The sequence below is a fragment of the Notamacropus eugenii genome, chromosome 4 (genome assembly GCF_028372415.1).
Source record: "Notamacropus eugenii isolate mMacEug1 chromosome 4, mMacEug1.pri_v2, whole genome shotgun sequence".
In the NCBI taxonomy this organism is placed as follows: domain Eukaryota; kingdom Metazoa; phylum Chordata; class Mammalia; order Diprotodontia; family Macropodidae; genus Notamacropus; species Notamacropus eugenii.
The window spans coordinates 199,592,472-199,607,612 of NC_092875.1; the positions used below are offsets into that span (position 1 = coordinate 199,592,472).

General features: G+C 39.6%; 1 protein-coding gene across 1 annotated transcript in view; it reads left to right on the plus strand.

The window, feature by feature from the left end:
* SCGN (secretagogin, EF-hand calcium binding protein) overlaps positions 1 to 15,141 on the plus strand; it is a 70,681-nt gene that overhangs the window by 20,623 nt on the left and 34,917 nt on the right. Inside the window, exon 4 of the mRNA XM_072603999.1 lies at positions 14,399 to 14,488. Coding sequence (XP_072460100.1) covers positions 14,399 to 14,488 — 90 coding nt within the window. The remainder of the gene's footprint in view (positions 1 to 14,398; positions 14,489 to 15,141) is intronic.

Below are 15,141 nucleotides of genomic sequence, written 5' to 3' on the forward strand. Positions count from 1 at the left end.
ACGACTCAACATCATGAACAACAACACACTTATATATGTGTATGAGTGTGCTTTGTGTGTTGGTGCGTATGTGTCTGTATATGTGTGAGTATTTCTGTGCATGTGTGTGAATGTAATAATTTTCTCCTAAAAGAAGAAAGAGGCTAGCATGGAGTGTGGTACGGTGACAGGACAGAGATTTTTCACCTTGATTCTGGTACTTGCTAGTATGAGCAAAGCCAAATTACTGAAATTCTTTAAACTGCAGTTTCATCCATGCAACCAGGCTAGGAATACTTTGAATAGAAAGCTCATAGCGTTTGTCATAAGGAAAATGCTCTACAGACCTGGATATGAGTTATTAGGAATAATGATACTTGAAAACATTGGGAAAATGATACTGGACCTGGGTACTAAGTCTGTCTCCATCATTAGTCAAACATAGAAACTTGGGCTATTTAATTCCACAAGCATTTAAGTACTTCTCAGAGGCTGTGCCTATCACTGGGGATATAATGACATAAGGAAATAGATTCTGCCCTCCAGGAACATATATACTAGAGGGGGCAATATGTACACAGATACGTACAAGAGCGGAAAGGAATAAGAATTTATTAACCATCTATTCTATGTCAGGCACTGTGCTAAGTGCTTTACAAATACAATCTCATTTGACCTTCACAACAACCCTAAGAGGAAGGTTCCATTATTATCCCCATTTTACAGTTGAGAAAAGTTTGCTGAGTCTAACCATGTCAGCTGCAAGTCATGTCATCATCTTGGTCATGATCCTCTTCGAGAATGAAGGACAAACACACACAATACCACCTTCCCAAGGAGGAATTTATTTTGTTCAAGATTTCACACCAGGGGGGCGGAGCCAAGACGGTGAAGTAGAAAGACGCACATACACATAGCTCCGAACCCACAAACCACAGAACGGCAGAGGGGACTAACCCAGGGCGAATTCTGCACCCAGAGACCACGGAATATTGGAGCGAGGGAGATTTCTGTTCCGGAGAGACCTGCAAACCTCTCGCGGGGAGTCCTTTGCGCCGTGGACTGGGCGCCGGGACTGGGAGCAGAGGGCAGCCCTGCCGCGGCCACGGCTCCGAGAGGTACAGATCCGAGAAGGCTCCAGAGACGGGATCTCCAGCGACGTTACAAGCCCCCCCACCAACAGGGGACTGACGGGGGTAGGTGAGAGAGTCCCTTTGGCGGGTTGAGAGGGGAGTGGGGTGCCCCCGTGGCTCGGGCCCCCCCAGGAGATAGAAGCTGAGAGGCGGCTACAGACAGGGGCTCCCCAAATGGGCGGGAGCCTGGATCCATTGTGGAAGGTCTGTGCATAAACCCCCGGAGGGAACTGAGCCAGAGAGGCAGCCCTGCCCCTGACCACCTGATCTTAATTCTCACACTGAATAGCAGCCCTGCCCCCGCCAAAAACCCTAAGGCGGGAAGCAGAATTTGAATCTCAGTCCCCAAACGCTGGCTGGGAGGACCAGGAGGCAAGGTGGGTGTGAGGAGAACATTCAGAGGTCAGGTCACTGGTTGGAGAAAATGCCAAGAAAAGGGAAAAGAAGTAAAACTATTGAAGGGTATTTTCTCGGAGAAAAAACACTTCCTCCCTTCCTTTCTGATGGGGAGGAACAATACTTGCCATCAGGCAAAGACACAGAAATCGAGGATTCTGTGTCCCAGCCCACCCAATGAGCTCGGGCCATGGAAGAGCTCAAGAGGAATTTTGAAAATCAAGTTAGAGAGGTGGAGGAAAGACTGGGAAGGGAAATGAGAGGGATGAGGGAGAAGCATGAAAAGCAGATCAGCTCCCTGCTAAAGGAGAACCAAAAAAATCTTGAAGAAATTGGCACCTTGAGAACTAGCCTAACTCAGTTGGCAAGGGAGGTGCAAGGGGCCAATGAGGAGAAGAATGCTTTCAAAAGCAGAATCAACCAAATGGAAAAGGAGATTCAAAAGCTCACTGAAGAAAATAGATCTTTCAAAACTGGAATGGTACAGATGGACGCTAAGGACTTTATGAGAAAGACAGATATCTCAGAACATACCGCGCAGATTCGAAAAATGGAAGATAATGTGAAATATCTTATTGGAAAAACAACTGACCTGGAAAATAGAATCAGGAGAGACAATGTAAAAATTCTGGGACTACCTGAAAACCATGATCAAAAGAAGAGCCTAGACATCATCTTCCATGAAATTATCAAGGAAAACTGCCCTGAGATTCTAGAACCAGAAGGCAAAATAAATATTCAAGGAATCCGCAGAACACCGCATGAAAGAGATCCAAAAAGAGAAACTCCTAGGAGCATTGTGGCCAAATTCCAGAGTTCTCTGGTCAAGGAAAAAATATTGCAAGCAGCTAGAAAGAAACAATTCAAGTATTGTGGAAATACAATCAGGATAGTACAAGATCTGGCACCCTCTACATTGAGAGATAGAAGGGAATGGAATAGGATATTCCAGAAGTCAAAGGAACTAGGACTGAAGCCAAGAATCACCTACCCAGCAAAACTGAGTATAATACTTCAGGAGAAAAAATGGTCTTTCAATGAAATAGAGGACTTTCAAATTTTCCTGATGAAAAGACCAGAGCTGGAAAGAAAATTTGACTTTCTAACACAAGAATGAAGAGAACCATGAAAAGGTGAACAGCAAAGAGAAGTCATAAGGGACTTACTAAAGTTGAACTGTTTACATTCCTACGTGGAAAGACAATATTTGTAACTCGTGAAACATTTCAGTATCTGGGTACTGGGTGGGAGTACACACACACACACATGCACACACACACACATACATAGAGACAGAGTGCACAGAGTGAATTGAAGAGGATGGGATCATATCTTGAAAAAAAAAAAAAAGAAACCAAGCAGTGAGAGAGAAATATTGGGAGGAGAAAGGGAGAAGTTATATGGGGCAAATTATCTCTCATAAAAGAGGCAAGCAAAAGACTTATTAGTGGTGGGATAAAGAGGGGAGGCAAGAGAAAAACATGAGGTCTACTCTCATCACATTCCATTAAAGGAAAGAATATAATGCACACTCATTTTGATAGGAAAACTTATCTCATAATACAGGAGAGTGGGGGACAGGGGCACAAGCAGGGTTGGGGGGAGGATAGAGGGGAGGGCATGGGGAGGAGAATGCAATACAAGGTCGACACTCATGGGGAGGGAAAGGACCATAAGAAAATAGAAGTAATGGGGGACAGGATAGGATGGAGGGTAATATAGTTAGTCCTATACAACACAACTAATATGGAAATCATTTGCAAAACTAAACAGATATGGCCTATATTGAACTGCCTGTCTTCCAAGGGGAAGGCGTGGAGAGGGAGGGAGGAAAAGAAGTTGGAACTCAAAGTGTTAGGACCAAATGTTATGTTCTTACCCCTGGGTAACAAGAAATACAGGCTAAGGGGTCAAGAAAGCCATCCGGCCCTACAGGACAAAAGAAAAGATGGAGACAAGGGCAGGGAGGGAGGATAGAGGAGAGAGCAGATAGGTCACAGGGGCAATTAGAAAGCTTGGGTCTGGGGGGGGAGGGGAGAAAAGGGGAGAAAATTTGTAACCCAAAATTGTGTGAAAATTAATGTTAAAAGTTAAATTTAAAAAAAAAAAAAGATTTCACACCAGTGGATTCTTAGATGTACCCAGTGGGAAGTAGGGATCTGGAAACATGGAGATAGTGAAACAAAATGGTGTTACAATGAAATCAATGGAAGAAGTCATTGGATCACCAGCTTTCACTGCTACTCTGGAATGAGATATCAGCCATCTGTCCCATTACACACCACATTTGTCTATACTATACCATACAGTGTTTATAATGTTCTAGTCAGCTTGAAGTTAAACATAATAAAGAACTTTCTTCACAGTTAAATCCCTGACCAGTGAAGGCTAGAAAAAGTCTATCCCAAAAGATTCTTGAGAACAGGATAGACATCTGTTTTGAACAGTTAGGTCACCCTGCCTAGTGGCACAAAGCTTGATAAGATAACTTCATTTGTCATTTTAGTACTCACTTAGTGGACAAAATAATCCCATTGTACAGCTATAGTCTCCTATAGCTCTTAAAAACTGTTCCCTTTCTTGGGAGAACAGCAGCAAAATGTCAAGATAATAAGTCTCCTTAAAATAAAAAGCAGAAATATTGATAGGAAATCTTTTTTTAAACACCAATATTCCAAAATGCTGAAGTCAGTTCCTACTCACTCTATTTTTGTACCTGTTTTGTGAAATGTTTCTGTAACAGAGATTTCCACACTTGCTATCTGGGTGGCTATCTCATCCCTTTAGTAGACTGAGATCTACCTGGAGTAAGCTCCAGGGACTGTGTGCTGTCTAGTACAGTAAATCTAATTCAGTAAGTGCTATTGGGGTTAACTAGCAATAATAATTATGACAGTTAATTTTCAGCATCTTACCAGTTCTTAAATGTACTCCAAGGTATCTACCCTTGAAAAACCTTTTCCCTCTACAGTTATAAGAATTCCTAAAAAGGGGAGATCTGTAGCCAAGAAGGCATGGGGTTGGGGGTGTGAAGTTCCACTTAACATAATTGCCCCTCACCTCAAGTGGTCTCAGAGTTCTGGAGGAAAAAACAGTAGTTTCTCTTCACAAATGGTTTTGGGAACCCAGAATAATATCTGCCAGAACCTAAATTTTTGTTTTTAGAAAGATTGCTGTTGTCAGCATGTAACAAGGGAGACCAGGTGCTGGGGATGTCAATAGAGGTACCAGGTTTTGCAGCCCCATATAAATGAGTTCATGTTAATTTCAGATGATTTTTTTAATTTTTCAATTCAATTAATTGCAAAATAAACATTTCCATAAACTGATAGAACATAGAAAGAGAATAACATGTGAAAACATAAATTTCCATTGCATATGGCTTGATTTTTTTAAAAGTATATAATTAATTCTATGTTTCTTTCAAAACTGTCCTGCTTGTCTGTGTTTCCTTCTGAATTTATCACTATTCTCTTCTATGCATTTTAAAAATACTTCTGTGGCCATCTTTTCTTTCTTTACTTTTATTTTTAGGTAACTCAAACACTAGCTCCATTTCTTTCTTCAGATATCCTCCCCAAATAAAAAAAAGAAAGAAAAAAAAAACCATAATACTTGTAACAAATAAACCCAGTTAAGCAATTAAAAAAAAAAATCACATCTTTGCTATTTCTGAAAGTGTCTTATTCTGTACCCTGAGTCCATCAGTCTCTGCAGTCATGTTTGGTGATTCATTGATCAGATTTAAGTCTTTCAAAGAAGTTTAGGAAGGACTAATTTTAGTAGCTCCCATTAATGGAATGCTTTTAGGTTTGAAATCACTTTACATAAACTATCTTACTTCTGACACTTCTGTCACTTTGGGAAGGTCACTTAACTTCTCTGGGCCTCAGTTTCCTCATCTCCAAATGAAAGAGTTGGACTGTGCCCTTTGACATCCCATCTGACTCTAGTACTATGATCCCATGGTTTCATCTGATCCTTGTAACAATCCTGTGATGTTTATGCTAGTATCATTTCCATTTTACAGATTTAAAAAAACTGTGCAGTTTTAAAATTTGGGGGGGCATCTTTCCTATGTTTATGACCAGAAGCCATTATAATCAAGAATGAAAAAAAGAGGGAGAACAGTTCGGCAAAACTAATTGACACATTAACTTACTCTGACATTGTTATGTAATGTTTTGTACCCAGAGTCCTCTTCCTTTGAAAGAAGACAGGGAGATACGTTCTCATATTTTTCCTTTGAGCCAAGTTTGGTCATTATAATTTTATAGCATTAGTTTGTTTGTTGTTTTTCTTTCCACTTAAGTTGGCACCTAGATAACCCTGTGACTAGAGTCTGGCTCTAGAAGCAGGAAGACCTGAGTTCAAATCCAGCCTCAGATACTAGCTCTATGACCTCGGGCAAGTCATTTAACTTCATTTAACCTGCCTCAGTTTTCTAATCTGCAACATGGGGCTTATAATAACACTAACTTTTCAGAGTTATTGTGAGGATAAAATGAGATAAATATTTGTAAAGCACTTTGCAAATCTGAGAGTGATATTGTTATTGTTATTGGGCAGCTAGGTAGCTCGGAGAGAGTGCTGCGCCTGGAGTCAGAAAGACCTGAGTTCAAATTCAGCCTCAGACACTTACTGGTGTGTGACCCTGGGCAAATCACTTAACCCTGTTTGCCTCAGTTTCCTCATCTATACAATGAGCTGGAGAAGATAATGGCAAACCACTCCTATATCTTAGCCAAGAAAACCCCAAATGGGATCACAGAGACTTGGACATGACTCAACAATAACAAAATTATCTTTGTTGCTACTGTTATAATCACTGGGTGTTGTTTTCCTGGTTCTAGTTGTTTCCCCTTGCATATTTCATATAAATCTTCCCATGTCTCTCCATAGTCTTCATATTCATGATTCCTTACAGTGTGATAATATTATATTATATTCATGTACCCACAATTTGTTTAGTCATTTCCCAATTAATAGGCATTTATTTAGCTTCTAGTTCTTCCCAAGAGCCTTCAACCAGAGCAATTGGACAGGAACATAACTTGTTTCCAGTTTCCCTCAAATAGAGAGAAAATTGATTATCCTTGTTCAGAAATGATTGTGAAAAAAACCTCACCCTGTCAGTAGAACCTAAGGCTCCCTATACCTGACAGAACCTTTGACCTCTGAAGAGAGACCTCAGAGTAGCTTTTGTTATCATTTCGGAATCTGGAGCAGGAGGTTAGTATAGCTTGATCTTCCTAGGTTTTTATTTGTGGCCTCCATTTCTGGCTCTAGCAATTCACAGAGTATAGATGAAAATCGATGAGGATCCATCATGAGGAGTACCCACCCACTGCTCCTGTCATTCCATTCTAGCCAAGAACCTTCACTAAGAACCACTAAATGGTGTGGGTTATATGTACAAACAAGTGGAAAGACACAGTGTTCTAAGAAGAAACAAGATGTCTGAATTCATTTGTGCCCAATGGATGGTCCTGGGTACTTTAACAGAGTTTCATTTATCAGATTAGAGGATAGAAACACGCTACATGAGAAATGGTTTGAAAGACATTGTTGAGGATGTGTCTGAATGGAAAAAAGGTAGAGTAGTTACATAAAGATGATGAGAGAAAACAAATTCATAGTCTGAATGGCAGCACTGGTACTGCTGAGATGACAAAAGAATTGTAAGACAGTCACCATTGTGTTGGGTAGATTGAGCCTCTGTGAAAGGTTTACAGAAAAAACTAACTAAGAAACACAAGATGAGGAAGCATAGAAGGGTTGAAATCTGTGTTGTCAGTGATAGTATATGTTCATTCAAAAAAAAAAAGCCATTGCTCCTTTGAAGAAACATAGAATAAAAACACACAATCATTGCTTTGGAGGTTCATAGAGTTATGGAGTGTCAGAAATGAAAGGGATTTAAATACTCATTTATTCCAGCTTCCTCACTTTACAGAGCAGGAAGCTAAGGTCCAGAGATGGGAAGTGCTTTGTCCAAAGTCACACAACCAAACTAAATGACAAAGCCAAATCTCAAACAGGTTCACTAACTTCAAGGTAACTTCATCAGGGTGGACAACTGTCCTGCCATGTAAGCTTATGGGCAAGGAATGCTTCCTTCATTCTACTTACATCCCCAGTGCCTAGAAAAGTGTTTGGAACATTTTGTTGTTGTTGTTCAGTCATGTCTGACTCTTTGTACCCCATGAACCATAACACCCCAGATCCTTCTATCCTCCATTGTCTCTCAAAGTCTGTCCAAACTCATGTTCATTGCTTCCCTGATTCTATCTATCTATATCATCCTCTACCATCCCCTTTTTTTTTTTTTGCCTTCAATCTTTCCCATGTGAGTCTTTTTCAGTGAGACCTGTCTTTGCAATATATGGCCAAAGTATTTAAGCTTTAGCTTCAGTTTTGATTTTCCAGTGAATAGCCTGAATTAATTTCTTTAAGTATTGACTGATTCAATCTCCAGGATGTCCAAGGAACTCTCAAAAATCTCCTGCAGCACCACAATTTTGAAAGCATTGATTCTGCAGTGCTCAGCTTTCCTTATAGTCCTACATTTGTACATTGCTACTGGAAAAATCATAGTTTTGATTATACATAGTGAGCACTTAATGAATTCTGGGGGTAGGGAGTGTTTTTTACTGATTAACTTGTGTGATTTTTCTGTCAGGATTATTTGTAGAATAGAAGCAAGTTATCCTTCCCTTCTTCATCCCCATCCAAAGGGTAATTCTGGTAATATATGACCTCAGTAACCTTTTCTGTAGGAAGAACAGAAGTATTTTCCATTAGGTCCTTGCTAGTTAGGAAGAAGCCCTTGCTTTGGTCTGCAGATGCATTAGCCTTCTCATTTAACTCTAATATACTCTTGGTCTATTTGATTGTCATTGCAGCTGGCTCTAGGGGCCCTGCTCCTCTGGTGAGTCACTAAACTCCAATGCTTCCCAGCTTCAGTGGAGAGAGGGTGTTAAAGGACTGCTGTTACTGAACTAGTTAAACCCTGAGTCATTCACAAATAATTTCTACTACCCTCCCTGCCCACCCCCCTATTGTTTCCTATTACATCTGAAATTTATTTCATCCTAAGTGAGGGTGGGATGGAGAAAGGAAGGAAGGGGGGAAGATTGGGGAAGGAACTTAAGTTCTTTCATTAAGATGAGAATTGATGGATCACTGGAGAAGGCTGGTAAGTCTCCCCTGAGAAGGGTTGATTAGTAACCACTTCATGTGAACTTCAGGTCCAGGCTATACCCTTGAATTTGACCTTTAAAAGGGAGAACAGAGAAAGAAGGAAGGAACTTAAGAGAATTGGAAAATGGCTACTCACAAGGACTCATTGGATTCCTTGGAAATGAAGCCTTGGGGCTTGTAAGACTACCCTCCACTTCTCTCAGGAAATCACATGGCCCCCTGTATCACCAAGGCAATATTCACAGCATCAATGGTGACTATGAATATGCCTGCATAGTTCTGAATCACAAAGTATAACAGACTCTCCATATAGAAGGCAGAAGAAAAACATTTATTTAGACACCAGAAAGCCAAATCCCTCATAGTAACCAAAGTAACTAAGAAGTCAATACACATTAACACTGCAGAGGACAAAGTCATTCAAAAGTCTCCCCCACCACTAGGCATCTTCTCACAAACACTCACAAGCCTACCTATCCGCTTACATGTATCCTCTCCTCCTTCTGCCCTGACTGCTCTCATCAATTTCCTCCCAGTTCTGCTCCATCCTTCCTGTTCCACTCCTTCAGCAAGTTCCTCCCACCACATGTGACTTAGGCTTCCACATGATTTAAGCAGGTCACATGGGCCTTTCCCACAATGAGTGGGAAAGAACTTCCCATTTAAATTACCATTACATTTGGCCCCAAGGTCTTTTGTATTCATTATATAGGTTGGTGGGACAACTGGTATGAACAGAATGGTAACAGGGATAACAGAAAATAGGCATATAAAACAATATCTTAGGCAACTGGTGTCAACAGAACTTTACAACAATATAACAGGGATCATATAAAATAAGTACATAAAACAATATCTTAGGGTGTGGCTTGATCACAAGCACCCCATCATTCTCCCCTCAAACGAATGGGACCTCAAATCTTGAGGTAAAGGGTGAAGGTCTCTTCTTCTATAGCTACTTCCTGCTGAAATTGGTCATAGAGCTCTCCCTGCCACAAGAGGTCACATTCGAGAGTTCCTTTCAGTTCTTTAGCTGGCATCTGGATATTGGTTGATGCCAGGTCCGGACACTGAGCAGTGAATTTATACCTTACCAGAGAAATATCAACATCAATACAAAGGCCTCATCCCTGAGGAATAAACCTCAACAAGAAATCAAAAGGGAATCCTGCACCCCTTTAGAAAACAGGACAAAGGGATTCAGAGGGCCTTCCCAGGTCAAACCCTCTGAAGTAGGTACAGAGAACTTCTCGGTCAAAAGGAAATGAATAACAAAACAAAACAAAAAAAACTTAAGAAAGAAGGAAGAACAAAAAAAAAATCAGGAAGAAAATCATTAGAATGAAAACCAGAAAGAAAACAAAGCAAATTGGAGAAGAAAGTAACTAGGGAATACACTAAGCCATATATTTATAAAGTGCTTCAGATTCCACAGTTCATGGGGTTTTCTTCCTAGCCATCTGTCCAGCTTTCCATCCCTAAGTTTGTCATTTCTCTTTTTCTTTTCTTTTCTTTTTAATTTATGGAATGAAACAAGCATTTCCATAACACAGTATGATAAAAAAAAAAAAGATGATTGTACATGAAACTGCATGTCTACTATGCATGTCAGAGAATAAAAAGGGAAAGAAAAGTCAAGGATAATAAGCAGATGGTTGTGTTTTGTCATTTGTTAAAGGTTTGATAGGAAAAGAGACAATAACTGATGACAGAAATTAAGCTTGGGAATTTTACATATCCAGGCTTCCCCTGTCTCTCCACACTCCCTACTTCCATTACCTCAGATGGATAGTGAGCTGTGTACTAAAGACCTGGTTTGTTAAATTCCACAGTAATTGGCTATCTCAGCCTGCTCCCCAAAAGAGCTTACTTACAAAAGCCATTCCCTATTAAAAGAAACAGTGTCTTATAAAGGAGAAAGAGTCCTAATCCCATATGATGTTGCTGTGTGACCTTGAGCAGACCAATATACCTTGCCCGGTCCTGCAATTCTTCAACTATAACATGTGAATGGTGAAGTGTGATATTAGTATTCTATACTGTTAGAAAATATAACCTCACAGTTCAAATTTTTCAATAGGACTTGTTCAATAAACAAAATTAATAGCAGATACTTATTAAGTTTGAGGCACTGAGGTAGGCACTAGGGATGCAAAAGTGAAATACAGTATAAACCCTGCCTTTGAATAATATACCAGGGAATGAAACAAGTACACAATTAACTGTAACACAAGTTGGAAAATTACAAGGGCATATTAGCAATCCAAAGAGTGTTCTGAGAAATCCAAGGTAAAATCCCTGTTAGCTATAAAGATTAGAAGTTTAATTTGGTAAGCATTTAAATACCCACTATGTTCCAGGCACTGTACTAGGTCATATGTCTATAAATACAAAGAAAAATGGTACCAACTATCAAGAAATGTATATTCTTTTGGAGAGGGTGGATGCAAACTTAAAAGTATACAAAATACATACAGATGAGGTAATTTCTTTGAGGATGGTCCAGGTCTACTAGGAAGAGTTTTGTTAACAATAGGATAGGGATTCCACATTGGAAGGCAGGAAAGAGTGAGATAGGAACAGAGGAGAGATGGGTCATTGATAGCTCTGAAGGAGAAGGAAATGGTGATCAGAGAAGGGAAGTTAACTGATCTAACCAGCCTCCAAGTCAGAAGCGCAAGATTACTGACTGGAACTATAGAGTAGTAGATTGCCATGTTTTCACAGGTAACAAATGTAATGCTGAATTGATTAGGTTTCCCTGAGAAAGAGATAGAAAGCATGTATGGAAAGGTTTGCATGTTGTAGCAGAGATGTCCGGTCTGTGGACCTGTTCAATGGATAAAATAGGAATCTATGGAGTCCTGGGGCCAGGCTAATTATAGAAGGGTAGGAGGCCTGTTTGAGGTCCATGTCCTCAGCCATTCTCTTCCCCCAGGGTAAAGGCAGTGGGGTGCTGTTATCAGGTGGGTCTTTTGGAAGGGGTGGAGTGTGGGGCATGACAAATAAATATGTTCTCCCCATTACTATAAATAAAAGGTTAATGAAGTCCTGACAACAGGTTAGTTATAGAGGTGTTCAGTTGTTTCAGTTGCAATTCTCCATGACCCTATTATGAGTTTTCTTGGTAAAGTTACTGGAGTGGTTTGCCATTTACTTCTCTGGTTCATTTCACAGATGATGAAACTGAGGCAAACAGGATCATACAACTACTAAGTGCCTGAGACCACATTTGAATTCAGGAAGATGAGTGTTCCTGACTCCAGGTCCAGCACTCTGTTCACTCTGTCAGATAGCTGCCTGCAGTTATAAAAGTATTTCTTGGAAATATTGGCACTTGATTTGGATGTTAACAGATGAGAAGGTTTCTAATAAGGAAGAGGGAGGATTTGTTCAAGATGTGAGGCATAACAGAAACAAAGAAACGATAGGCAAGTTGGTTAGGCTGGAGCACAGAGTATGTGAAGGAGAATAATATAAAATAATATTAGTGAGGTAGGTTAGAGTCATAACATAGAAAGCCTTCAATTCCAGCTAGAGGTGTGAGGGAAGGATTAGAAAGGGGATAAGACTAGAGCCAGGAAGAACTATTAAGAGACTTATTGTGGTCCAGACAAGAGGTAATGAAGTCTTGCTGGTTTATGAAAGATTTCATAAATAGAATCAACGGAACTTAGCAATTGATTCACTATGGAGAGAGTGAGGGAAGAAGAGGAAGTCAAGAAAGACTCCAAAGGTTCAAGTCTTGGATAATGATGGTGCCACCAAGAGAAATAGGGGAGTTAAAGAATCTCATTGATGGCAGGAACCCCAGAGGCCATCTAGTTGGATATCTACATAAAGAATCAAAATGGATTCTATTTCTCTGTCTTTCTCTAATGCATGTCAGTGGATTCATCATCTCATTGATATGGCTACTTCCTTCAATGAGATACAGATTATAATTCTTCATGCCTTCTCCTCCTGTGAAATTTCTGTCTGTGTCATCGCATAAAATTGGCAATGAGCATCTACTTGATGTCTTAGAGGCCATACTCCAAGCCTTTTAACATTCTAAAAGTACATTTGACTAAGAATCTTGGAAAGAGCATTGGGCCTGGAGTCAAGGAGACCTGAGTTCAAATCCAACCTCAGACACTTACTAGCTATGTGACCCTAGGCAAGTCACTTAACCTTAGTTTGCCTCAGTTTCTTCATCTGTAAAATGGGGATAATAATAGCACCTACCTGACATGATTGTTTTGAGGATCAAATGAGATAACATTTATCAAGCAATGTGCAAACCTTAAAGTACCATATGTTAGTCACGTAGTAGTAGTAGTAGTAGTAGTAGTAGTAGTAGTAGTAGTAGTAGTATTGGCCTATCGATGCATTATTTCTCAATCTTCCTTTATAATTGTCCCATCTTTTTCTGTCATGTATTTTCAGAATATTATCTTTTATGTCAATTCTTATGTGCAAGTCATCACTGGTAATGTGGTGGAACCCACTCTGCATATCTCCATCACTCTTGTATGGGTTTACTGGAATGCATTCTTTTAAGATTACCTTCTAGTAGAATGTGAGCTCCTTCAGGGAGTCACCCCACTCTTTAGCATAGTGCATTGATATATGATTGTGATGGAATATTATTGTGCTATAAGAAATAACAAGCAGGATGATTTCAAAAAAACCTGGAAAGACTTATATGAACTGATGCAATGTGAAGTGGGCACAACCAGGAGAATGTTGTACACAGTAACATAATATTATACAATGATATGTGAACAAATTAGCTATTCTCAGCAATATAATGGCCCAAGACAATCCCAAAAGACTCATGATGAAATATGCAGAAAAAGAATTGATATTGTCTGAAAGAAGATTGAAGCATACTATTTTTCACTTCTTTATGTTTTTCTTTCTTTTTTTGACTAATGACTAATATGGAAATATGTTACATGATTGCACATGTATAACCTATATCAGATTGCTTACCCTCTCAGGGAGGAGGAAAGGGAAGAAGAGAATGGGAAGGAAGAGAGAGATTTAGAACCCAAAACTTTAAAAAAAATGTTTAAAATTATTTTAACATGGAATTGGGGAAAAATAAAATGTTATTTTTAAAAATGTAATGGAGTAGGGGTTCCATAAGACTCAGAAAAAGATGGCATTTGATGAGGCATATTAATTATATTATATAGATTGGGTAGGGACAGTAGGAAAAAGAAATGTGTATCTAGAGAAATATCACAGGGATTAAAGGAACAAATAGATTAGCCAGAGGAAATAACCAACCACTGGCCAGGGAAAGACCAGAATAGATAAAGGCTTATAGTTTAAATCAGCCTCAGGGTCCTAGATGGTTTCGGTATCTATTCAGATTCATTGGCTTTGTCCCCAACTCTTGGCCTTCATGTAAACTTCATTACAAGGTCCCAGCAAGTTAAAAAAATATACAGAATTCTGGAAGAACCTCCTACTATCCATTAGGAACTCACAATCAAAGGGGTGGGTAATGTACATTAACCTACCACAATGGCACTGAAACTACCCTTCCCTTCAGTTCATTTTTAAATTGGCAAATTGATTGGGGGGAAAAAAGCAAGAAGATACTTAATGATTAATGAAACAGGTCACCGACAGGGCATCCTAAGTGATACTGACTGTAATGACTAACTCCAAATGTTTTTGTCTTAATTTTTTAGCTTGCCAAGATAGTCTTGCCAGAAGATGAAAATTTTCTCTTGCTCTTTCGCCGAGAAACCCCCTTGGATAACAGTGTGGAGTTTATGCAAGTAGGTAGCTTTTACTTTCCATACAAAACCCTGTCAAAGTACATTGTCAGAAGTGGGACAATATATATGGGAGTAGAGGATGGAGATGGGAGAGGGAACAAAAACCCCATTATGACTATCTATGTGACAATTTTAATTTTGAGAGACAGCAAGATGTCATGGAAAGAATATTGGACTTAGAGCCAAAGCCTTCTTCTGGCTTAGTAAGCGTGTGATTCTGAAAGTCATTTATTTAGCCTCCCTGAACCTCACTTGCATCGTTGGTAAAATTGGAATATTAATACCTCTGGTACCTTCTGCACAGAATTAATGTTGGATTAATGGTTTAAAGTATAACACAATTTTTAAAGCTCTGTACAATGTGTCCAAAAAGTCTTAGGGGATCTTTAAGCTGCACTAAGATTTTTGGGGACATGTTGTCTAATCCTCAGCTATCGTTTTTTAACATATTGGAATTGATGGCCTGCAAAGAGATAACAGAATGATCTTGCTGCTCACACCTAAGCAACGTTCCTCTCTAAATCAGTCAGCCGATAAATATTTACTGAATGCCTGCTATGTGCCCGGCACTAAATCATTTCCAAATCCCGTTTTCTAGAGATGGCAGTGAAAGGCCTATTCTCCCTGCTCTGTTTCCTTCCTAATCAGATGCA